The sequence below is a fragment of the Sciurus vulgaris genome, assembly GCF_902686455.1.
Source record: "Sciurus vulgaris genome assembly, chromosome: 12".
In the NCBI taxonomy this organism is placed as follows: Eukaryota; Metazoa; Chordata; class Mammalia; order Rodentia; family Sciuridae; genus Sciurus; species Sciurus vulgaris.
In genome coordinates, this window is record NC_136473.1 from 226,881 (window position 1) to 253,075 (window position 26,195).

The following is a 26,195-nucleotide window of genomic DNA, read 5'->3' on the forward strand; positions in this document are numbered from 1 at the left end:
CACAGATGTCCCATGTGGGGGCACAAGGACACAGAAGTGTCTGAGCCCTCTGCTGCACCACACACTGGGCCCCGGGCCCCTGCGGAGCGCCCTGCACTCACGCAGAGGGGACAGGAGGTCTGCGCGTCTCTGCAGGTACTCCACTTCCAGACTGTTGTATCTCTCCTGGTCGCTGGACTGTCCAGAGACTTGAGCTGTTGAACGTAGCCGTCCAGGAAGCAGGTCCATCAGCGCGACCAGCTGCTCCGTCAGGATGCTGCGGAGGTTGCTGTCCGCCTGCGGGTAGACCGTCTTCAGGATGATCCCATGCTGGCGCACGATGGCGGTTCGGATGCCAGCGGGCCCACTTGTTGCTGTGGAGTCACAAAGAATTGGCTGTCAGTTTCCCAGCGGCAGGGGGAAGACCGCTGCCTAGAGCCTCGTGACATCACTGCCACAGGAACAGCACTTCTCTGCGCAGGCGACACTGGCCTGCGCCCCGCGGGGCCCCTGTGCTCCTGCGGAGCGCTCCTCAGCAGTCAGGCGAGCACAACCTTCTTCCTTCTGATCCTCTGCAAAGCCACGGCTCCTCCTTGTGGTTAAGTCAACACAACCTACGGCCCACTGCCTGGGGCCAGGCCTGCTTCTGAGCAGAGACTTGTACTGAGACCCGCAGGTGGCCCAGCGAGCGCCAGTTTAAAACGAAGGTTGAGGGAGGTCTACAAGCGGGCAAAGTGATGAGGAGCCGATCCAGCCCTGCTCATGCCCAGGCAGCCCCGGGTTCACACAGGCCCCTCACAAACCTGCGCTCAGAACACCACCCACCTGCAGGATGGGCTGTCAGAAGGGGCACAGAGCAGGCACACCCTACCACGAGCATACTGGGTCCCGCTCCTGCAGACCTGCTCTGGGCCCACGGCCTACGCCCCATGCCATGGGCTGTCAGGAACACGCATGGAGCACTGCACTACCTGTCCAGGGAACATATTCGGGTTCTTTTCCTCCTGCGTCTTCTCTGCTGTACAAGGAGCCTTGATTTTGGCGATAATGACTAGCAGCCTGCAGCATGTCCTGCAAAAACGAACCTCGTTGTCACAGACAGAAGGACTTGTTTTCCTTTTCCCTTCCTTAAGGTGCCGGGGTTGGACCGGGGCCCATCCGTGGTGGTGAGTGCTCTACCGCTGAGACACTGCAGCCAGACTGCACAGCTTCTGAAGACAACCTGAAACACAGTCTACACGCGGCCCAGACGCGGCGGCCACGCGATCCCAGCCAGTCAGGAGGCAGAGGCAGGAGGATCACAAGTTCAAGGTTAGCCCTGGCAACTCAGCCAGACACTCAGCAACTGCTGGGCCCTACCTTCAGGACAGTGTTGACGTCGACCGCCACCTCAGCCCACTCCAGGGAGTCCAGTGCCGTGTCCCTCAGGACCTGCTCCTCGTGCTCTAGCAGACACTCGCAGATGGTATCCACCTGGGACACCTGAGGGCAGAGTCACTGCTTAGCACAAAGTCTTGGGGGCCTGGGGACAGCTGTGCCACAGCCTCACTCTCCAAGGCACACGCTGAGATCATCAGACAAGAGAAAACTCTTTTTTTAGAAATTTTTTAAAAAAATATTTTTATTAGTTATTGATGAACCTTTATTTATCTGTTTGTATGTGGTGCTGAGAATCGAACTCAGTGCCTCACACATGATAGGCAAGTGCTCTCCCACTAAGCCACAACCCCAGCCCCAAGGAGAAAACTTTCTGCCTGTGAACAGTGGAAGTAAATGTTGAGGAACAAGAAAATCAGAGTTTCCCAACTTTTAAGAGTGCTCAAGCTGGGTGCAGTGGCACACACTTGTAATTCCAGCAACTTGGGAGACTGAGGTAGGAGGATCACAAGTTTGAAGCCAGCCTCAGTAACCTGGTGAGGCCCTAAGCAACTTAGGGAGACCTGTCTCAAAGGGCTGGGGATGCAGCTCAGCAGTAAGCACCCAGGTTTAATCCTCGTTACCAAGAAGAAAAGTGTCCAAATCACCAAGTCTTATAAACAGGCGAAACCTGGATTGCTACCAAGTAGATTTTTAAAATTCACACTCCAAGTAGCTGAGGCACTTGCCACCTACTGCTGGCCTCACGGTGCCACCGACATCTCACATCTCACTCAGCCCTAGCTACAAATGCTGTCCCCTGCATTGTCGGTAATAGCGTGCCTGTGCTCCTTAAAAAGTCAGGAGGCTGCAAGAGCACAACCAGCTCCTGGCTCCTGGCCCTTCTGTTCAGCAGCCTCACACACAGGACACCTGTGCCCAGGCCCAGCACAATCAGTGTCCATGCAGAAGCTGCAGCAGAGCACTGGATGGTGTTCATCCCTGCTGCTCAGAGAGCTGCTCTCTTTGCAAACCCCAGCCTCCTCCTGACCCAGCCACAGGTGTTCTAGCAGAGGCCTCGAGCCCTGCAGCAGTGACTCTGTGAGTGGAAGGGTGAGAACATTTATGCTGCTGGTCACTCACTCCATGGGTTCCACCTTCGTGCATTCAAATCAGACTAAAAATGTTGGGAGAAAAAAGTTACATTGTTATTCAGTGTAGTATGCAATGAGGCCTACAGGGTTTGGACTGTACCCAACATGTAGACTTCAAAAAAATTATTCCCTAAACAATACACTACTTAACAGTATTCAATTGTATTGGTAGTGTAAATAACCAGGGAAAATTTAAAGTGAACACAAGGGTATGTGTAGGTTCTATGCAAATACCATGCTATATTATACCAGGGACTTCTGGATTTTGGTGTTCATGGGGGTCCTGGGACTGTTCCCCCTGCGGACACCGAGGGATGACCAAGGTAAGAAAGTTTACTGTACAAACATACACAGCAGTGGGAGCTCTCAAAATGTCTCCAGTCACGTCTCAAGCAGCTGCAGACTCAAGCTGCTACAAGCCCTAAGGCCAGGCCGGCCCAGTGGGGAGAGCACCGGCAGCGCACTGTCCGTCAGGCTGCCAAAGAGGAAGCACCCTGTGTGGCCCTCCAGTCAGAGGCCACCTGGGCTACAACGCCCTGCTCAGAATGCTAACTCGCACCCCATGTGGACAGACAGACGAAGGAAGACAGAGCAACACTCCTTGCAAGTGTGACCTATTCACACACCCAGTTTCCAGCTCTCCCAGGCACTGTGGCCATGCACGAGGGAAGGCCGAGAGGGTTCAGAGCAGCACACCAGGGTGACAGGGACCATGCTAAAGACCACCTTCCTGTGGCACACTTGTGCCTGCAGTTTGGCTGCATCGTGCTCCTAAAGAGCTACTCGTGAATTATGGACCCAGCTAATGACTTCCATTCAGCAGGAAGCTCTATGTGCTCTGAATTCTCTGCTGTGCTCTGCCCTTCAAGGCAAATGCAGGAAGGGAGGTGGCCTCTGGCTCAAGGTCTTTAATGACAGTTTTAAAATCTACCATTAATGACATTTTTTAAATCTTTGCTTACCACATAAAACCCACATCTGAATAAAGACCAAACGACATCAAGGTCACAATTTGACTTATTAGGAAACTTGAGGTGGATTGTTTTTCAACTTTCTACCAAATTTCTTAGATTAAAAATAAAAATACATGGGCTGGAGTTGTGGCTCAGTGGTAGGCACTCAGGTAGCATGTGTGAGGCCCTGGATTCGATCCTCAGCACCACATAAACATAAAATAAAGGCATTATGTCCACCTACCACTAAAAAACCAAAAATATTAAAAAAAAAAAAAAAAAAAAAAAAACAAACACAACAAAACGAACAACAGAGTGCTCCTGGGCACAGCTCAGTGGTGGAGTGCTTGCCTGGCACTCGAGGGCCCTGGGCTCCAGCCCAGGACTGCGGAAGAAAGCGCTGTTCCTCACACTCCCTGGGAGTGTGAAACCAGGGTCTGAAAGCAAGAAACTCAAGCCCAACATACTCACGAGCTGAACAGACTTCCTGAGAGTGCAGCAGGCTCCAGAGGGGAGCTGCCAGACAAACCCAAGGGGCCCTGCGGCACAGCCGGGCCGCGGGAGTGAGGCGCCGGCACTGAGGTGCCAGCCGAGCCAGATCTCACGGGGTGAGGGAGGAGCTGCCCCGATGTCTCGCCAGGCAGTGCTACAAAGGGAGGTGGCACAACGTGGGCATCAGCAGGAACCCAGAGGGAGAGGAGGGGCTTCAGCCAGGCACCACTCAGTGGTGGGCAAGATCCAGCGTGCAGCCTAGGACAGGGCACAGCTCCAGGTGGGCACTGTCCACCCAGGGTGGGAGGGCGGGCAGCCACTCATACAGGGGAGGCAGAGGCTGGTGCAGATGTAGCAGGCAAGGAAGCCGAGAGCAGAGCCACTCCACCTCTGGCCTCTGCAGTGACCCCATTCATACCCAGCAAGGGGGCCAGGCCCTAGTTCCTGGGGAAGGCCAGCTTCCTGAGGTTGGGAGCCCAGGAGAGGCCAGTTTTCCAGGCAGCCAGGAGGAACTGTAGAGATAGGAACCCCTTGGGCACCCAAAGCAAGCAGGAAGACCATGTAGGTCAGCTGTGCAAGTTCTGTTACAGAGCAGGTGATAATGACGGACACCTGAGAGACAGTGTCCATAAAACTGGGAGTTTAATTTAAAAATGTACACAGGGTCTTCTAAGAGTCAGTTCAATATCACTCTGCCCTGCCTGGGGAAGACCAGCAGCAGTGCTCTCTGCAGGGCCAAGAAGGCCAGACAAGGACGCCTCTGACCTCACGGAAGAAGACATCTGCAGGCGTCAGGCTGGCCGGGATGTCCCGCTCCCTCTTGCTCAGCGCTGCCTGAATAGCTGTGTTCACGAGGTCCGGCCCGCCGGGAGTGGTGGTTCTTGAGAGCGATGGCTGCAGACAGCTTTTCCGCGTGTTCACAGAGCAGCCGGCGGGTTGCCATCGGTGTCCCTCTGACTGGAGATGTGCCCAGACGCCCAAAGAGGCCGACCTTGCAAGAATATAACAAGCACACCGTCTTGAGAGAACACTCCCTGCAACCTGCAGCCAGGGTGGCGTATTCCAGGCACCCGCCGTCACCCATCCTCCAGCTTCCCCAGGCAAGGCTGCCAGGAAGCGGGGTGCTCCTGTCAAGGCCTCCGGGACTACCCAGGCTAGCCCAAGTTCCTGGTTGTAGTTTTCAAAATGGTCAAATTGCCTTTCCCACCTATGCCAATCATCCCACCTTCAGGGACGAAGGCCCACAGCCTGGCAGCTCCTGCCCTGTGGCCCTGCAGCGCCCTCCTGTCCAGGTGGCTTCAGTGGGTTCCTGGGATCCAGCTTTCCTGAGGCACTAGAGGAACCACCATAGAGGAGCCAGGAGCAGCCAGGGACACCAGCATGGCCAGTTTTCCGTCTCATCAACGAGCACCCTCACCTCGCTCTCACTTCCTCACCAGCTAGCAGATTCCCCTCTTAAAACACAAGAGGGGACAGGCCCCACTGCTGGTCTAAGGACTCTTATTTTTTCACAACATTTAAACAATGACAATAATGATAAAGACTTTTTTGGTACTAGGGGTTGAACCCTGGGGTTCAACTGAACCCAATCCCACTAAGTTACACCCCCAGTCCCTTTTATTTTTATCTTGAGACTGGGTCTGGCTAAGTTGCCGAGGCTGATCCTGAACTTGGGATCCTCTTGCCTCAGTCTCCTGAGCAGCTGGGATATAGGCGTGCACCACTGGGCCTAGCTAGATATCCATTGTTTTTAACAAATGGAATGTTTTTTGAATCAAAATGTTGTAATTCACTCAACCTGTTCACCTGATCACTTTAAACCCAGTCACTTATGGTTTGAATACAGCACTCTCTCAGGCCCAGCTCTTCTGTAAGGCTCCTAATGCACGCGATCGACTGCCCCGTGTCACAGTAACGAGTGAAGCAGGCAGGCTGGCCCACTTCCTGCTCCTGATGGCAGACACAGGACCTTCCTCCCCAGGGTGGCAGCAGAAGTCCTGAGGTGCTGACCTCGCTCCCACCTCTCAAAACAAGGACACAGCCTCGCTGGTGAGGTATGGCTCAAGGGAGGCAAGAGCCCTGTGCTAGAAGTGTTTCCTTAGACAGAGGGTTTGGGTCCCACATACTTCCTGCCTGTGAATGCAAGCGGTTCCTCATCAGAGACAAGATGTAAAGATGGAAGGAAATAAAAACATAAAAGTAGAGCCAGAGAGGGGCTTCTAGACCCTGTCAGGTGCTGCTGGCAGCTGAGACTCCATCAGGGTCTGAGTCAGTGAAGCTCGGTCAAGAGACGCCACGAGGCTCATGCCCGCCTCTGATAAGCAGTGTGTCCAAACGTGGCGCTCCACCCAGCACTACACCCCGGACAACGTGCCTCCGCCCTGCAGAAGATGCTCTGGCCTCCTGTGGTCTGCCTGTGCCCTGCTGGGACCAGGGTCACTTTCTCCCTCTCAGCACAACACCCCACGTACAAAGACCTAGGTCTTACGTGAAGGCACGCAGCGAAGCTGCAGGAAATTCTGTTTTAAAAGGAGCTGGTCTGTTGGACGTGGCAGCACCAAAGCTGAAATGACAAAAAGCTAACCGCACAGCATTTCTTTTGAAACGCCCTCCTTTCTTCTTTAATCTAATTTCCAACGCAGCACTCACCCCTGGAGGAGCAGGCCTTTGTGTGGCCTGACCTGTTTACTTCTGCATCTGCACAGGGACTGGGAACTCAGCTCGGCCCCAGGAAGTGCTGGGACGGAGAGTGGGCACCCACTGGGCACGGGGAGCCCAGGGCAGCCTGAGCCCACAGGGCCTCTTACCTGGTGCAGGAAGTCCACCAGGAGGCCGTGGGCTTTCATCTTGTCTTCCAGCTGGTGCAGGATGATAAGTGAGGTGTTGCTGAGCCCGGGCGCCTCTGAGAACACAGAAATGAGACACAACCCGAACAGTGCTTTCAGAACCACCCTGGCTAGCCAAGTGGACTCTAAACACTTCTAAGAGGCAGGGTCAGTCCTTCAAAAACATTATTTACATTACTCCATTGTTTTAAAGCTTAGAAATTTGGAGGGTTTGCTAAATTCATGTGTACTCACTCAAAACAAGAAGGCTGCTCTGTTTAGTTTGATCACTGTAGTTTTAAAGTTTGACAGCCCCAGGGAAACAGCTGTGGAAAGGCTTTTGTCCCACCACTGCCTAAAGCGTGACCATAAGAGGCAGCCCCTGCTGTCCATGAACCAGAGGAGCCTCCATGCTGCAGGGGAGTCATGTGTAAGGGAGGCCACCCAGGGCAGGCCAGAGGATGTGACACGCCATCTCTGGGACAAGACTCGCTCCCCGGCCCCTAAGGCAGTCTACCATTCCTGTTAACCAAACACAATTTCCAAGATCGCCATCTGATCTGGGGGCCTACCAGTGCCACTGAGTTCCTCTAGAAATAAAAAGCAGGACTGCAAAGTGGCCTGCCTCTGAAGGAACAGTCAGCGCTTTTACCCATGTACCCCGAGATGCTCTTCTGCTGTCTAGATCTATGTTGAGTCCTGTTCAAGCTCCAATAACAAGGACACTTACAACGTTTTAAAAAATATCAGGTGACTATTCTCAATTGCATGAGAAACTAAAAAATATGCTTCTCCAATGGATCATTCCTCAGAGCAAAGTCACACTCTTCTTATCTTACCCTCCGGAACAGACTCCGCCCACCGGGGGTCAGAGGCTGGGTAGTCATCCACCACGTCTACACTGATTTGGGTAACAGCCCTGTCCAGCTCAGAGTCAGAATCCAAGTCAGCATGCGAGGAAAACAGTTCATCAACCATCATCTGAGCATGACCCAAGTCTTTCCTGAAACAAATCGGAAAACAGAAGTATGAAGGGAGGAAAAGCGTTCCTCAACACTTACCATGGAAAGATCACCTAGGAGGTTCATGTCCCCCTAGTACTGCTGATAGACTGTTTAACATCCACAGCCATGAAGCCAACAAACACTGAATGCTTACAAGGTGCAGGTGCCAGACACAGGAGGACAGAGATCAGCCCTGGGTCTCAGACCACACAGCGGCGGGAAAGGACAGGGCCATTGATGGGCAGAGGGGTGGGAAAGCTGCCACCTGAGTCCCAGGGGGAAGGAAGGGCAGCGAGAGGCAGGGAAATCGCAGCACGTGGCAGGGTGTGTGCGGCTTACAGCACGTGTCCCCAGGGCAGCAAGGACTGTCACCTGAGACCGACACCACACAGGCAGAGACCACACAGGGAGCAGAGTGGACACTACAACCCAGCCCCGAAGACCCTTCAACTGGGCAGAGACCTTAGAGGAGAGCCAGTCATTAATGAGTCCAAGAGGGAACCAGGGATGAATCACAGAATCAGGCAGAGCCAGAGCACCATGCGTGGAGTGTGCACTCAATCCCAGGGTCAATCCCAGGGCCACGCGGGGCGGCGGGAGCAGTGGAGGTGTCGCCGTGGCCCGCCTTGCCTTCCAGCCTATTCTGACTCTCACTGTGAAGCCCTGAGGGTGGATAGCAGGCGAGAAGGGGTCACTGCAGGAACCCAGGCTGCTCCTGCTTCACAAGGCCAGATCCACTCGTGGCTGCTTCCCCAGGACTCCTGCCTGCCTGAGCTCCCAGCCAGGACCACCAATGGAGTCGGAGGAGTCTAGGGTCCAGCCCAGCGGGAGGCCCTCCCGACCTGGGCCCACACCTAGCCATCCCCTCACGCAGTGTCCACTGAGTGTGGGCGAACGATGCCCCCACTCCTGTCCAGAAGAGCCTCAGGACGAGGCTCTGTCTAGAAATAAGGCATCTGCGGAAACAACCAGGTAGGGTAGGGAGGGTGGCCCAAATCCCACAATCGGTGCCCTCACAAGAGACCCTGAGAAGACGGCCGTGCTGGGAGGATGGGCTGAGGGCACCCACGAGCCCGGCAGTCTGACACTGCCAGCAGCAGCCTTGGCAGCTAACAGTGGGTGAGGAGGGGCTCCCGCCAGGGCCTGAGGGAGCCTGCCCCACATGCCTTGGTCCTGGGCTTGGCCTACACAACTGAGACAACGCATTTCTGCTGTTCTAAGCCACTGAGTTTGTGGTACTTTGTTCCAGCGGCCACAAGAAGCTAAAGCAACCACGATAGTGGCTTGCAGCCTTGCTCACACCTCACGCAACAGTCATTACGGGCGAAGCTGGGCGAGATCACATAGTCTAGATCTCCCAGGAAGGCTGACCCATGCAGCACGCGCCCAGGGGACTTTTTTAACAAAGGAGAAACAAGCCTAGTGGTGCCCGCAGGTCACTAGCAGGCCTGGAGTTTACAACCACCACGGCATGACTGTCTGAGGCCTTCAGCTGCAACCTGGGTTACAGGGTCCTGGTCTGAGACCTGGAGGCAGCAGAGGCGGTGAACTCTGAGGACTTCTTCAAAACAGATGCATCAGATGAACCAAGACCTGCCCGCACTGCACCCGCTCAGCCACCTCTGCCCAGAGGAAGACAAGCCAGTGTTATTCCCAGTCTGTCCCAAGTCTCAGCAGCTCGCTGGGGGCAAAGCAGGGCTGGACGACCATCCAACCTCAGGGTGTCTATCCAAATGTGAATTCACTGTGCCTTTTGAGGAAGGTACCAGAACACGGAGGTGTGCAAGAAAATGCTAGCATGTCTTGAGCTCTGAGCTTGCCTCATGGGGTGAAGCCTCGAGTCACTGCCCCCAATGAACACCAGCAAGCCTTGCTGTGCGGTTCAGACACAGACGGGCATGGCAGTGGTCAGCGGGCCCAGCATGTCACCTACTGGAACCTGCAACCTGTGAATGGGGCCAGGCCAGCCATCGCTCAGTGGGAGCGGCAGAGAGAAACAGGGCAGAAAGACCAGAAAAGGGCTGAAATGCTCTCCAGGTGGGGGAGGAGACAGAGCTGATGAGGGAAATAGCAAACCACCTGAAAGCATGACGGGCCAGGTGGAACCTGGAGACCCAGGCACGCTGCAGGTCACAGGGCAAAGAGAGTAAGATCTAATTAAAAAGCCACACATCAGGGCTGGGACTGTGGCTCTGAGGAAATGTACCCGTGTGAGACACTGGGTTCGAGTCTCAGCACCACATAAAATAAAGACATTGTGTCCATCTACATCTAACAAATTTTTTAAAAACCCAAAAAAACAAACCACCCACAATGGGGTGGGGGGCTGTCCGCCACGTTCCCACGGCACTCTCAGGCAGGCGGCGGGCTCGTCCCAGGGGCGCTCAGGAGCCCTGGGCTGGTGCACCCTGCTGGCCCTTGCTGGGCCTGCACCTCCAGCAGACTTGCCCGGCCTCCTGTTTAGGAGCGCAAGCCTGGGACAATGGTGTGACCTCCTTCTATCACCACTCCAGTTCTGCTCTGGATCTACAAAGATTCCTGGAGCCATACGCACCTCCAATCTCCCCTTTTGGTAGCTGTACACGACCTAGAAAAGCTGCCAAGCATCCAAGGATACAAACAGCAGCAGAGAAGAGCGTAAGAGTGCAGACAAAGCACTACCCAAGGACCAACGGGTATCTACGCAAAAACAAAGACTGGCAATTTCCCCAAAGGCTCTCAATTGATTTAAAAATGGACCTGATAATACAAAGTACCTCTTTTGTGACTGTCTATGACCTTTTTGCCTGAAATAGAATTTGGGGTACACAGTTTATTTACTTGATACTTACAGGAAACGCATGGTATTTATATTTAAAACACACTTTTATGTTTAACGACCTCATTCTGAGTTCCACTTTCATCACAGAAGCTTGCATTTCCAGCGCTACTGTTTTGATAATATCAATGAACAGCCCTGTGCCAATTAACACTTCGAACTTGAAGTCCTTGGGCCTCTGGCACTCAAATCTGAGGTGTGCTCTAATTCCACAGTACAGATGACAGCAATGTCAACGTCAGGAAGAAACTACTGCCCAACACAAGGAAGCAGTTTATCCATGAGAGTCAGTAACCACTGCTCACTGTTCTAAGAGCGAAAAGAAGGAAACGGGAAACTTCTTTAAAAAATCAGAACATCTTTTACGTAGATGTCTGACGCGTTTATAAGATCATAAAGTCGTCACATTCCTTCCATTCCTACAAACGCACTGTTCAGTTTAAAAAATTACACAGCAAGTTTCCCAAAACTCTAAACAAGTTATATTCATATTTTTTTAAAAATATTTTTAAGTTGTTGATGAACCTTTATCTATTTACATGTGGTGTTGAGAATAGCATCCAGTGCCTCACACAAAAAAGGCAAGCACTCTTCCACTGAGCTCAACCTCAGCCCTGTATTTGTATCTTCTGAGCTCAGTAAAATGAAAATCCAAATAATACAAAAGCAATTTTAGAGAAAATGTGCTATAAAAAGAATAATGGCACCTTAGCAAAAAAAGAAACTGCCAAGTGTCACTACCTACTATGCCAGGGCATGAGGCAACATGTGCAGACCATCTGGGTGATCCCTCTTGGGGAAGAGGAGCGGGTACTATTCAACAGCCTGCAATTCACAGGCGGCCCCACAGCAGATCCCTTGCTCCCTTGTCAATGTGCTGAAGAGCCATGGGAAGCACAGCTGGGACTGGGTCCTAGGAAGGTGAGCAGGTCCAGCCAGGAGCAGCCAGTCAGCAGAAGCCACAGGCAGGAGCCCAGCAGGGACAGACAAGCAGCACCCCTGCAGGCCCCAGATATGCCCCAGGAACCTCAACTCTGACAAGCTCGTAGGTAGCAAAACCCAACCAAAGACCAGTTTCATCGCCGCCTGCAACTCCTCTGCTTCCTGCTACAGTTGCAGTACCAGCAAACAGTACACACTGCTCTCATGAAGGTGGAGGCCATGTTCCATGAGAGGCCCTGCCCAGCAAGCCCTCTGTGCCCACCAGGTTCAGTGACCCAAGTTGAGAGCCACTGCTGGCACTAATGTTCAAGAAAACGTCCCTCCTGATGAGCCCACCTCCATCACACTCCCACCCCAAACCAAGTGCAGAGGTCAGCAGCCGTCCCCGCAGCAGGAAGCCCTGGTCTTGAAGATGCACCACACCTGCAGTACTGCAGAAAGGCAGCTTTCAGCAGCTTCGTCCTGTCTTCCTGGGCGACAGTTCCATTCTTTGTGGTGGTCTCAAAGACCATGCTCTGCAAGGACACAAGCACAGTTCAGAGGTGAAGGTCCAGAACATTCCTAATTGCTGAAGGAAGCCGACCACCTGAAGCCCCAACACTGCTGTCTGTACTGGCCCATGACCCCAACACTCCCCAAGCCTGACACACCCTACGCTCGACACATCCACACGCCTACACCTGACATACATGCTCACACTTCCATGCCTGACACCCCCACTCCCCTACAGGCTTGCACATGCACTCATCGCCTATCCAAACACCATGGCCAGTGCTGACCAATCCCCCAGCTCCTGCAGGAAGGTGGACAGCTCAGGGATTACACCCTCACCAAAACTACCTGGGGACCCCAGCAAGACCAAGACCATCTACAGGTCTGCTCTTACACAGCTTCACCCAATGCACACCACTGAGCATGTGAGTAGTTACAAGATTAAATAACCACATGATCAAAAAATAAAGCCTCAAAGAATGTTGCTTTCTGTAAAAACTATCAAATCACTTTAAATTACAAAAATATCCTATGTTTCATATACCATTCAAACGGAAAACACCCAAAACAATACCAAATATTTTCACTCTCCAATAAAAGATTTTTAAAAACTCTACAGAAAAGGGTAAGTATCTCAGGTTTCAAGATGACAGGGGAAAAGTGGGCTTTTCACCCTATGATCCCTCCCCAAACTCATAAGAAACAGAAGCACAATCTGTACCCAAACTCTGTGAGTCTAATTTCCTCAGGAAGAAAGAACCAGAGGGCACTAGTAGTGCTGGGACAGAACACCCTCTGTGCGGAGTGGGGACAGGTGCAGAGGGCTGGGGACAGCACAGGAGAACCCAGGGCCCTGGCTGTGCAGACTTGGCTTCCTGAAATTTGACCATGGAAAAAATTAGCCTGAGAAGAGTTTTTCAGAGCTGCAGGAAGGTGTGGGAGGAGGGAGGCAGACATTTAAGTAAGCCAATTAAGCCGATACCTTCCCACACTCCAAGACCCACAGAGAGTCCTGTGATACAGGACATGCAATCAGCCCGTTACCAGGCTCAGAAAACCAAAAGTGGTGTTGACTTTGTCACTATGGTAAGTCCTATGCTGGGATGGCAAAAGAGGAAAACCAAGTCACCCACACCCTAACCCACGGTGGAGAAGCAGGAGAGAGCAGACGTGGCACTGCTTGCCAGTGCAGAGCAAAGCCACAGAAGCAATGGCTCAGAGGCATCAGAGCAGCTGCCCTGGGGAGGACCAGTGTTCTCATCTAAGCCTCTCAACCACATCTGCCTTCCCGAAGTGCAATGTGTGACAGGTGACCACGTTACATCACTGCTGGGCCCAGCGACCGAAGACGCCAACGACTCCTCCAGCTGCTCTGCCAGCAGGGACACGCTCTCTCTGCAGGTGATGGACACCAACCCGCTGTTTCGAGAGAACAGGAGGGGAACACCGCCACAGAAGCCAGCGCCCAGGATGCCGTCTCCTGAGGGAAAAGCACACATGGCACGGAGGCTTCATGGGGCTGCTGAAGCACCAGCGTGCTTCTCTCCCTACCATGCACCTGGCCTCTCAGCTCCAGGATCAAAGGCCAAGAAGTAGACTCTGTGCCCTCACTTTAAGATGGTAAGAGCCAGCGCTGCAAGAGTGCAGTGGGCCCAAAGGAACACTTGGTTCTTCAAGGCTCAGCAAGCAGCCCCTCCAACCCCTGGTGCCCTCAGGCCTGATTCTCTTTGCCCAGGTGTCCAGGCCTGCTGGGCGGCAGCATTCCTGCCTGCTGCTGGATTGGCCCCGGCCCCCACGCAGCCCTCGTGAACACCTGATGGGGCCGCTGAGCACTGCTGACGCCTCCACGCAGGAGACAGCGCCTGGACTCTCACCAGGGCTCTACGCAGACTGGTTTCAACTCACAAAGGCCACCCTCACTGGCACAAGCGACGGCTTCCCTGGTGCCACCTTTCTTCTGGGTCTCTCCCCCAGGGAAATGCAACTATCCTTTCCCCAAAAGGGTAACATCTACCGCCCTCATGGTCACAGCAAGATCATTCCAGCTACTGCAGATGTGGCATTCAGGGTCTCAAGGACTCCTGGAGGTACCATGCCCAAGCAATATGCGGGGAGAAGGCGAGAACCACCAAAGATGGCCAAGAGCTGCCAACTGAGCCAGGCTTCTCAAACCTCTACTTCACCTTGAGAGTTAAAGCTGATTCTCTCCCGAGGAAGAGAGAACTTCCCGGTCCCAGTGGTACACACGTGGACAGCATTCTCAGTGTACAGGTAGGCCATCTGGCTTGAAAAGTCTGGGACCATCAACCGGCATATGACCAGGTCTTCAGACTGAAAGGTGAATTTAGAAACAATAGAACATATTTGTATGATTTTACAATTACATTCCTGTGGCAGGAGTCCATGAAATGACAGGCTAGCTCACTAGACTCCTTGTGAAGACCTGAACACTGGCCATCAGATGACTTGAAGGGCTTGGCAGGACAGGTCTGCATACAGTGCTATCGATGTTCTCAACCCTATGTCCCTGTAAGTTCCTGTTGAGATCCACCCCCACAGTGAGGGTTCAGGAAGGGCCTTGGGTTGCTGCCTCAGGAGCAGGATCAGGGGTCTAATGAAAAGCCTGGTAAGCCCGCCTGCCCTCCCACTGTGACAAGACTCAGCAGAGGCGCCTATGAGCCCTGGACATAGTTCGCCTCCAGCACTGTGTGATTCTCTATTACCTGTAAATAACGCAAGCACAGGTGTTTGCTACAGCAGCCCAAAACTTGGACAAATGCTACTCAGAGCAATCGTTTGCTGGGATGCATTACTCAGCGAATTCTGGAAATGTTTTCAGGTATTCCAATTACAACTAGCTGCCCACAACAAATGTGAGAGATAAAACAAAGCTTAACCTACCACACTATTTATTGTAGAACTGGAAAATCCTTACAAACAATCCCTGGTTAACATTTAGACCCCAGTTCTTACTTTACTGACAAGACATCAAGTATAAGCTCAAGCTTATTTATTTAGCATGGAGGGTTCAAGTCCAGCACCAAATTAAAATAAAATAAAAACCACATCAAGTACGAGAAAACTGAGCCAACTGTTCATGTATAAAACCAGAGGCAGAAATGGGAATAAAGAACAAATTAAATGACAAAATTAGCAAATGTTGGGGCTAGGGTTGTGGCTCAGTGGTATAGCACTTGCCTGACATGTGTGAGGCACTAGGTTCAATTCTCAGCACCACATATAAATCAATAAATTAAATAAAGAAAAGATCCACTGACAACTAAAAAAAAAAAAAGAAATTAGCAAATGTTAAAAACAATAAACTCCCATTGAAGAAGTAATGTTACAAATGTTACCTTAAAGTGGGATCCGAGGGTTTATTCTATTCTAAAATTGTTTCCTTTACGCCCCTTTGCACTAGCAGAAATGTTTTCCTAACACTGAATATATCTTTCTTGTAAAACAGGAACAATTAGTAAGGTTCATTTCCATTTGAAATAAAAGAACAAATGAAAAGATTTTCTTATGGGATTCAGTTAATGTCATGTAGAAAAAAAGACTTAAGGGAACTAGAGCAAAAAAACAGGTAAGGAAAGGCAAGCCGCTGTGAAGCCCTCCCTGGAGGACCGCAGCTGGGAGGGGCTCCTGGGAGGCGGGGAGCCCGGGGCGGGCTCTGAGGAACACCTGGTGCTGCTGCCCCTCAGGGCTGTCCCGACCCACAAGGAGCCCTACGCAGGGCCCCACCACCACCACCACCACCTCCTCCCTCCTGGCACAGCATTTCCCGCCCACTCAGTGCTGCAGAAGTGATGACCTGGGGGCTGCAGCAGAGGGCACAGGTGGCCAGCTCCTGGTGCCGCCACTCTCAGCCACAGTTGGGAAAGGCAAGGCTGGGATGGAAAAACAGAGGAGGCACAATGTCGGGAAGTATTTCCCAGATCTGCAGATGAAGCTCAAAGAACAAGATCTCAAAGTGTTCAATGGTTAGAAAAAACCTCATGCGTAAGCCACTTCAAAACTTAACGTACCTGAAAAGGTGGGTTGTACTGAGTGACTTCTACAGTGATTGCATCTGACACTTGGTAGCCATTGTCTTCCACTGTTACCAGGGAGTAGTAGACCAGGCAGGGGCTGTCTGCAGGATGCCACGCAGCTGCCAAAATCAGGAGCCCATCACTAGCCAGGGAAAAAGAGAGTCTGCAGCCTCCGGAAGACAATTTGGCAGGTTCTTACAAACACAGACACACTTGTCGAGTACCCTAGCATCCCCACTCCCAGATCCTGACCCAAGAGAAAAACCAAACACACTCACATTAGAACCTGTGTGCAATGGAACACAACTCAGCAATGCAAGAAAGAAATCACAGAATCAATTCCACGTGCACTACATTAAGTGAAAGTAGCCAAACTCAAAAGGCTGTGTGCTGAGTTTATTCATAGGGAATTCTAAAGAGGCAACGCTGAGAAAAGGCAGATGGACCACTGCCAGGACAGTGACTTTTTGAGGGTGATGAAAAGTGTTTTCTCTCTCTCTCTTTTCTGCAGTGCTGGGGATTAAACTCGGGGCCTCAGCCAGGCTCAGCAAGAGCTCTACCAGTATGCAATGGCCCAGCCCTGTTCTGTCTTTTTTTTTTTTTGGTGCTGGGAATTAAACTCACAGGCACTCAAATGCTGAGCCACATCCCCAGTCCTATTTTGAATTTTATTTAGAGACAGGGTCTCTCACTGAGTTGCTTAGTGCCTTGCTGTTGCTGAGGCTGGTTATGAACTTGCCATCCTCCTGCCTCAGCCTCCCAAGCCACTGAGATCACAGGTGTGGGCCATGGCACCCAGCCCTGTTCTGTATCTTGACCAAGGTGTGGCTGACTGCCACACTGGCCAAGACTCAGAATCACACATCAAAAATGGCAAATATCACCAAACAGGAATGAGGGCTCAACCAAGCTGCCTCAATAAAATAAGGATGGACACATAGCTAATGTAGGAATGGCACAGCATGGTCCTCGGGCACACCCCGCCCAGGCCCAGACCGGGACGGGAGTTGTTCTGGGAAGCAGACATCAGCACCACAGGCAACGTCATGCCACAAGGACTCACGGCCCCGAAGCCAAAACAGCTCTGCTCCAGCTGACCACAGGAAAGGCCCACTAACCCAAAATCCAGTCAGTCCTTCGCATAGCCTTTGTTGAGAGGAATGACAGTGCTTTTTTATTTATTTATTTATTTTTAATTTTTAGCTGTTGATAGACCTTTATTTTATTCTTTTGTTTATATGTGGTGCTGAGAATCGCACCCAGTGCCTCACACATGCTAGGCGAGCACTCTACCACTGAGCCACACCTCCAGTCCCCAGTGCTTTTAATTTTAGGCACAAGTTGTCGAAATGCCAAGGCTGCTCTACATTTGAAGATCTTTTTTTTATTAAAGCTGTGTGCTGCTTTTACTCCTCCAAAGACATTGACCCCGACAGACAATGCCAAGCTCTCTGATCCCAGCTTTTCCCAAACACCAAGCGGCAATGCCAACAACCTTCCTTCAAGCCTCAGAAACACCGACAGGGGGCCAGCTCCCTCCATGGACAGTCATACCTGAGAACACAGGCAAGTCCTGTGAACCGTCCTCGGTTCTCCCCCATTCTCTGCGTCCACTAGGACTTCCCAAAGAAGTCAAGAATTCTGGTTTAAAATTGTGACATAGTGGTGGGTCCCAGAGGGCCTAGAGAACGATCCACACAGGAGGAGCTGGAGTGAGGTCTCAGGGCAGAGCCCTGGGAGCCTCCCCGGTCAGTCCTGCCAAGGGAGAGTGCAGGACGGGTACTCCACAGGCCACAGTGCCAAGCCAGCCCACGCGCACCCAATGCACAGCCCGCTTGGCGGGTGTGGTCGGGACCTGTCTTCCTTGACACCATTGTAAAAGAAGCTTCGTATCTGAAAAACTACTTCGGGTAGTGAAGACAGACACTGTACACCAGTAAAAACTGACAAGTTATGTGGGAATATGTAAGGTAATAAATTTAAGATTAAAAAATCCAAACTTCATATATGAAATGAAGATATATGGACTTCATTACTGCAATAGCCTCACAAAAGAACTCATAAGCCTGCTCACTACAAAAGCAAACCAGGCTGTCACTCTAAATCAAGAGTCAATAGCTCTGAGAAAGAAAGGCACTCTCTTGAACAGAAGCAGCCCACAGTGGCTGAAACTACCTGTGCATTCCGGTCACTACACCTTGAGGGCGTGAGTGAGAACTGGACTGTCTGGAGCTCAGGAAGGCAGGAAGGTCAAGGGGGGCGAGCCCGGCTCCCGAGCTTCATAGGCTGTGTCAGAGGACCACGCTGGGAGCAGGAGCCCTCGGGCGGCACTTCCTAAGCACGCTCCATTCCCTGTTCCCTGCTCCACAATGAGACCTGTGGAGCCCAGGGTGAGCTATGTCCAAGTTGCAGTGCTAAATTTCCAAAAGTGATACTGGAAACAGGTGAGCTGTACTTAATTAAATGCTTGCAAAGGTAACAAACAACATCATCTTCACCTCCTGGTGGCTTTCCCAGGTTCTCAGAGACTGAGGAGGAGCACGGCAAGTCTCAATGCCCAGCTCACACAGCAGGGCGACAACCACAGAGCTGGAAGAAGTTGTTGCACTACACTAAGTGGAAGCAGAGGAATTACTCAGAACACAGCAGGGGCAGCTGGATGTGGACAGGCTGTGCTGGAGAGCTACTTGGGTGGACCCCCAGAGAAGGAAGGTTGTACAGACCCCATCAGACTGGCATTAGAGGAGCTGCCAGCAAGATGCTCACTGTACACACCACCAACTTATTTCCCAAACCGTTCCTATGTTTCTTAGGACAATTTAATTGCTTACCAGTTTTGCTTCAAGTCCAAATACCGAATGTTGACCCCTTCTTTAATAGCTTCATAGTTACTTTCAGATCCCTAAGTTGGAAATATCAAAGACATAAGCTACCCAAGCACCAAAAGCAGTCCTTTTCCCTCTTTGCCCCCAGCTCCTAGGAAAGCAGCTTGCAGCTGCTGCATGAGTAGTGCATACACCTGGAAATGGACCACGCAAGCAACTGACATGTGCCCGCTATGGGGAGAAGGAATGCCCCAGCTATACTTCATTTCCAAAGGAGTTCAAAGAGCAAAGCAGGAGCCGGAACACCACAGGCGAAGAGCCACCTACCCAGATAGCATCCGCCACGCTCTCCTTCAGGGCGCGGTGCACCTCCCAGCTGTGCGCCTGCTTCTCTGAGGACTCGTCCAGCTCCCACTTACTGATGCTTGAGCTGGTGAGGCTATAGAAGCTGGACCGTGCTCTGTCCCAGAGAACGCCTGCAAGCTGCAGAGAGGGGAAGTCACATTTCGGAATGGACCAAGGAGAATCTCAGACACCATGTGCAGATGGCTGTGCAATCAGATCAGTGCTCACAATGACTCAGGAGGAAGGGGTCCTGAAACCCAGTGAAAGCAAGGTGGGGGCAGAAGGCCTGGAGAGTAGAATGGGGTGTAAAAGTCACAGGGTTCTTGGGAAAGAATCATTCTGTTCAAAGGGAAAAAAGCCTTCTTTAAAAAACAAGACTGAAAAATAGTGACTCCCAGCCAAGTCTGAAGTGGGGTCAGCAGCCCTGGTAAGCAGAGCAGGTGTCAATATCTCCTGAACCCGTGCCCTGACGGGACGCATGGCAGGTAGGGCAAGGCTATGCGTGGCCATGCTGCTACAGAAGCAGACATGCTCATCAAGTGCGTGTGCGGTTTACCTGGGTGTCCATGGTGGTTCTGAACCGGGCAGACGATGCCTACAGGGAGTACCCAGGACTGGCCCAGCAGCTTGGTCAAAGCTTGCCAAGTGTGGGGGCTTAAAGCCAGAGCCAGGAAGAAGGTAATGGAAGGGGACCCAAGAGGGGTCCCACTGATCAGCCCCAAAGCAGACAGAGGCTAGGGAAGCACCACGGTTCTGGGTGGTCACTGAAGAACTGACACTGCCTTTGGCAGAACAGTCAAGGGACAAGCGTGTGGTCCATGGCAGAGAAGGAACATGGTAAATTTGCTTTTAGACATGTTCAGTTTTACAGCAGAACATTCAAGGAGCTGGGCATGGTGGTGCACACGGGAGGCTGAGGAAGGAGATTCCCAAGTTCAAGGCAATTCAGCCTGAGCAATTCAGCAAGATTGTCTCAAAATAAAAAAACAGAAAGGGCTGGAGAGGCAGCACAGTGCTACAGCACCCCAGGTTCAATCTGCAGTATTGGGAAAAAAAAAAAAAGAAAAAAGAAAACCCAAGGAAGCAGGAGAGAACAGCAGGGGTGAGCACTGCAGATTAAACAGGAGGGCACAGCCCCAGGCCTGCTGTTCAGCGGCACGCTGAGGAAGACCTGTGCTTCACACGCTGTCCTAATGTGGCACAGCATGACACCGCTCTAGCGGAGAGTAGACCCTGAACATGTCAGCTCCCATCTCCCCTGTGGGCGTACCCTTCCAAATGGCAGGGCGGGAGTTGTGCATGGAGGGCTGTGGTCATGGGAGAGAGGACCCTGTGGGGAAATGCTAAACCGTGAACTTGATCCTTAAGAAACAAGTTTTAAATTTACACACTAGTTTAAAATCATATGGCGGCAATATCAACTTCATAGGAAACATTCAACTTAACATTCTCTAAGAACTGAGCTTCCAATACAGACATTTTATAAACTTACCATGATATCACTACTAGGAGACAAAATCCCAAAAAGGGAAGAAACCTTCCGACCAATCCCTGAAAGCACACCTTGCCCCTGGGGCAGGATGTGCTGATGGATCTTCCCTGAGCTTTCAGGTACCAACCGAATGAGCTGGCTCCCTGCAGAGGACAAGATGAAACTTCCTCCCTGTGAGCAAACAGGGAGGTTAGGTACATGTCACATCAAGAGGAAGCAAACGAACAAGACACTTGGAGCCAAGCAAGATGGCAGAGGCTGCAAGCCTAGCTACTTGGGAGGCTAAGGAAGGAGGATCGCAAACTCCAGGGCAGCCTCAGCGATGAGCGAGACCCTATCTCAAAACGAAAACTAAAAAGTGACTGGAGATGTTGCTCAGTGGTGGAGCATGCCTTCCATGAATGAGCCTGGGTTCAATCCCCTGGGCTGCCAAAACCAACAACCACCTCTCTGATGCAGAGAAAAACCATCCTCACCTCAAACAAATATAAAAGAATGAAAAAGGCACATTATTTTATTAACATGATTCACTTAAGGAGCCATCTGTTCAATCAGATGACCAACTCCTGGTGGTGCCGGGGACTGAACCCATGCTGACAAGCATTCTATCACCAGTTACTGCTCCAGCCCTTCTGACCAGTGCGACTGATTCTACACAGAAAAACACTGGTAGCAGTGCTCATGCTTTTTTAAAATCTGATTTTTAAATGACATGCTCACTATGACGCTAGTTGAACAGATCAAGTAATGGACACACGCAGTCATCCTTACAGTGCCTAGACCTGAAGTTGCTCTCGTAAAACAATTCTAAGCGACATGAACACTACTCACCACCACCCCACACAGCACCTCAGAACCCAGGAGGGGTCTCCGTGGCTGAGCCATTCAGTGGCAGACCCACTTTCTTCCCGATCCCAGCTGGTCCCTCCCTTGTGGTGCGGCTCAGGAGCCAGTCCCAGCTCAGCTTTCCCCAGAACTTAAGGCAATACTCGCCACGCACCTTGACTGCCGTGAGGAACCTGCATATCTTATCCCCTCCCAAGTCCACGCACGTCTCTGTGTAGGTGTCCTCCCCAGCGAGACTTGGCCAGTAGCGGATGGACCCTTCTCTAGTGGCAACCATGACAGCAACGGCCTGGAAACAAAGCCACAGCAGCCAGCGGTCAGCAAGAGGCCTCAACAGCAAGGACCCTTCATCTGGAAGCGGCTTTTCAAGTGAGCGAGCACAGGCTCGCCTTCCCTTTGTTGTGTGGTACCACAGACTTTAACACTCGCATGGACTTGTGCAGCTGCTCCAGTAAGGCTCCAGAAAGTTCCACCCCCAACTCCCAGTGCTAGCACCTTCCCACCCTGACACCTGGCAACCCATTTCCGTCGCTGCACTGAGAACATGACATGACTGCTGACCGCTCCTCGGCCTCCTGCCTCGGATGCACTGGTCACTGCAGGCATCACTGGCTTGGCCTGCTGTGCTGAGAAGTACCCCATCAAGGAGGGACCCCTTTAGCCACCCTGCCACCAGCTATCAGACACTGGGCTCTTGCTGGTTTTGGCCATCACAGAGGAAGCCGCTGTGACATCATGTGGCATCTTCACATGACCTCCAGTGTGACAAGCCAGGAATGGAACCGCTGGGTCCGCAGTAGGCGAGCCTCAACTCCGTGAGAGGAAAGCTGCATCCTGCCAGCGAGCACAGAGCCCCAGGAGGGCCGGCCTTCTGGGTTCCAGCCAGCGCTGGGTGAGAGGGCTTTCAGTTTCTCTGGAGGCGATGCTGTGAAACGCCTGCTCGTGCGCTGGTGCATCTCACACCTGTCCTTCCAGACCCACGCTGCCCATCTGGTTTTTCCCCAGTGCCCCCTTGTTGAACTGGACCACCTCCTTATCAAGCTTGGAGACCTCTTTGCATATTCTGGACATTTCTTTTTCGGATACATGATCTATAAATATTGTCTGTCTTATAGCTTGTCCCTTCACTTTCTTGTCTTAGGCCAAGTTTTAACTTTGATCTTATTTTAATTTTTCTATTAATTTTCCCAATTTTTTACTTTACAGGATCATGATTTGGAGATTTCTAGGAACTGTGTGCCTGACCTCAGGTCATGACAATTTTTCTACTCTTTTCCTGAAAGTTTTCTATTTTATTTATTTTAATTTTTTTTCGTAGTTGTAGGTGGACACAATACCTTTGTTTGCTTTGCTTAATTGTATGTGGTGCTGAGGATGGAACCCAGTGCCTCACACATGCTAGGAAAGTGCGCCACCACTGAGCCCCAGCCCCAGCACCCAAGTTTTCTATTTTATATTCAGATCAATGATCCATTTCAAGCTAATCTTCATAGAATTCATTTTTGTTTCTTTTTAATCACAGATCACCAGTTCTTCCAACACTATGTACTGGATGTCCTTCACTGAAGTGCTTCCACACCTGACAAGGGACCAGTGTAGTCCTCCAGCGGGTCTGGAATGTGTCCCCCCGTCCTGCTCTACACACCATGTACCTCTGTCAGTACCACGTTCTCATTCCTGTACTTTACAATAACGTCCCAAAATCAGGTTGGATGTTTCATCCAGCTTCAGATAAGAATTTCAATAAGAATTTGTCACCTACCTGAATAGAATGTGCTTCACCTGAGGGAGCAGAGCAGGAGAGGGCCACCAGGTCAGCACTCCAGTGGAAATCACTAGGTGGGAGCTGGAGTTCTTTGCAAACAGATAACTGGAAAACAAATACAACAGAAAGTCTTTTGCATCAAACCCATATCTTCGAATGTACAACTGATTTCTCTATTTCCTTTCTCTGCATATTATAGATTCTGATTTGTTGCTAGGAAATAACGTTCTGCACTATTCTGTCCTTTCATAGCCCTTTTTGTTCAGGCTACAGGAATTTTGAACACAGACCTGGGACTGCATAAGAGCTGGACTGGACCTTGATTTCCAACATATCTCTAGATCAGACTTGTGGCCATGAGTCCTCGGGCTAAGAGAAGCACACTGGCTTCCTATGTGGCTTTCCCAGGTCCATGGGGTCTGCTCAACACTTAAGATCAGCTTGACCAAAAGGTAACTACACCAAGTTGCCTTGACAATGTCTTTGACTCTGAGCCAGACATCAGGGCTTGGCTAGCTCGGCCTGCCTCTGGGACTTCCCCGTGAGCTTGCTCCTCACAGTCACTGTCCTCTAGGCAGCAGCAGGCAGGCAGCACACTCGTGGAGAGGTGCCAGAGACCCTGCCCAGGAAGAGGCTGACGGGATAAGCCACCGCCATGCCAGACACTGACTGCACTATCAGGGCACGTTCTGAAAGCCAGCTAGCAATGGTGTCGCTTTTCCTATTTTATTAAGCATCTTTCAGTAGATTGAAAAAAACATCATTGTCTTCTTGAAAATAAGCATGTTCAGCTTGCTACATGATGTGGGCAGCACAACCTCACTCTTCATTAGGCAGATGGACTGGCATCGTGTTCAGTGAGAACTTCAATGTCTCTGACTTTATGAAGAAAATAATGTGACTCTGCTTAAAATCAGTGCACAGGCTTCCCATGCCGACAGTGCTCCTGGGGTGTGACCCTTTCTGCAACCCACTGGTTTTCCTAAGAAGGGTGGCAAGCAAGAAGGGCAAGGACTCGTGCACCCAGGAAAAGCATGCAAGATGGGGAGCCAAGTGGCTGAGGGAACACACCAGAATGGACGGGCCCTCTTCCCAGAAAAAGGCTGAAACCACAGAAGACTGTGCTGAGGCCAGAGCGTCCTTGGCCAGCCTCAGATCCCAGAGAATACAGGCTCTGTGAGCATTTGGAACTGGGAGGAGCAAGGAGGAAAGGCCCACAGACCCTGTGTGAAGCAAGGACAGTGACACCTTGAGGTCATGGGCAGTTCGCTTGGTCATGGTGGGTCTTTTGGGAGGGAATAAAATTACTGTCTTCAATAAAAACATTATTGAAAAAACATTTTGTTCCCAGGATACAAATGTGATGTGCACTCAGTGTTTTGGATCACAAATCCCTGATGCCCACGTAGGCAGAGACGACCATCCTCCACCAACTCTGAAGAACCAGGGTGGAAATGAAGAACCCACTGGTCCCCCGCTTTTACCTTGGTGACAGGTGACAGAGTAATCTTCCAAACGAGCAGTTTCTCTTTGCTGACGAGGCAAGCCCATCCACCTTCATCTATGTGAACAGATAGCTGGTCGTCAACTGTGGGGAAATGGGATGCAGTCAACCTTAAATCCCCAACGAGGAAAGCTGCTGGCATTTCCTGGGCCACTACGGCCATCACCACGTTCCACCAAAACAGGACAGAAGCACACACAATCACCAACCTCCCAAACAAGAGACTTAACTTTGATATTTACCTTTAGAAATACAAAGAGGCAGTAACTGAATTTTGGTCCTAGGTTTATAATTTTTGTTATAAGCAAATATCCCTACTTTAAATTAGAAATATTTAGCTGCATTCATAATATAACTGAAAAGCAACACAAATAATAAACTCCCTAATTAACTATGAAAAGCACTTCAAGACAAATTGCATTCCTTCACAAGAATGTGTTTTCAAATCAGAGCTCCTGGAACAGAAGATGCAGGTTCCATCCCACGGAGACACAGGCTCCCCAAAGGGACAGAGCAGGCCAGCACCCTGCTGCACCTTCACACGGTGCCAAGCCTCATTCCCACGGCCCTGGAAAGGTCACTGGTTTGAGTTCTGCTCTTTGTGTTACGATGGGGGAACCTGAGGCACCCACAGCTCACAAGCTGACATGCTGAGGCAGGCCCAGGCTGCACTGGGCTCTCTGCTGAGCTACATCCTCTATCTGCTCGGGAAGCCCTTTTCCTGAACGCACTCTAAGCTCCAGGCCTGACTTCACACTGGCCTGCAGGTTCGCACCCTCTCGGTGCACACATGCTCATCTCTAGGACTGGCTCCCCTGAATCCCAGGTTTGCAGTCAGTGTTGTTTGTTATCAACATGGACTGGTAGCATGAACCAGGAGTGTGTTCAAAGATTTAAAAGCAATATAAGCTGCAATTTTTCCAGAGAAAGGAAAAACACACTTAAAGCAGAACACTACACAATGGAGGTTAGTAGTTTAGTTGTCTGAAAACCATCCCCAGGACTGCAAGCCAAGATGTGCGAGTTCAAATCCATGAGAAATATCCCTTTCTTTAGAATGGAGTAACATATATAATTATATATTTTACATATTTTGGTACTGGGGATTCAACCCAGTGGTGCTTAAACACTAAGCCCCATCCCAGTCCTTTTTATTTTCTATTTTAAGACAGATTCTCGCTACATTGTTTTGAGTCTCACTAAGTTGCTGAGGCTAGCCTCAAACATGCGGTCCTCCTGCCTCAGACTCCCAAGCCACTGGGATTATAGATATATGACACCATGCCTGGCAAGAACGGAATACTTCAAACTCTCTTTGAAATATTACTGTTCACAGTAAGCGATACACAAGTTACTTATGCTGAAATAT

General features: G+C 51.1%; 1 protein-coding gene across 1 annotated transcript in view; it reads right to left on the reverse strand.

Moving 5' to 3' along the window:
- NUP133 (nucleoporin 133) overlaps window positions 1-26,195 on the reverse strand; it is a 45,483-nt gene that overhangs the window by 13,438 nt on the left and 5,850 nt on the right. Inside the window, 19 exon segments of the mRNA XM_079107312.1 lie at window positions 102-179; window positions 182-221; window positions 223-353; window positions 951-1,050; window positions 1,339-1,461; window positions 4,700-4,795; window positions 4,797-4,925; window positions 6,742-6,836; window positions 7,599-7,762; window positions 11,947-12,038; window positions 13,338-13,495; window positions 14,199-14,346; window positions 16,044-16,191; window positions 18,881-18,951; window positions 19,202-19,357; window positions 20,712-20,882; window positions 21,712-21,846; window positions 23,320-23,427; window positions 24,807-24,910. Coding sequence (XP_078963438.1) covers window positions 102-179; window positions 182-221; window positions 223-353; window positions 951-1,050; window positions 1,339-1,461; window positions 4,700-4,795; window positions 4,797-4,925; window positions 6,742-6,836; window positions 7,599-7,762; window positions 11,947-12,038; window positions 13,338-13,495; window positions 14,199-14,346; window positions 16,044-16,191; window positions 18,881-18,951; window positions 19,202-19,357; window positions 20,712-20,882; window positions 21,712-21,846; window positions 23,320-23,427; window positions 24,807-24,910 — 2,247 coding nt within the window.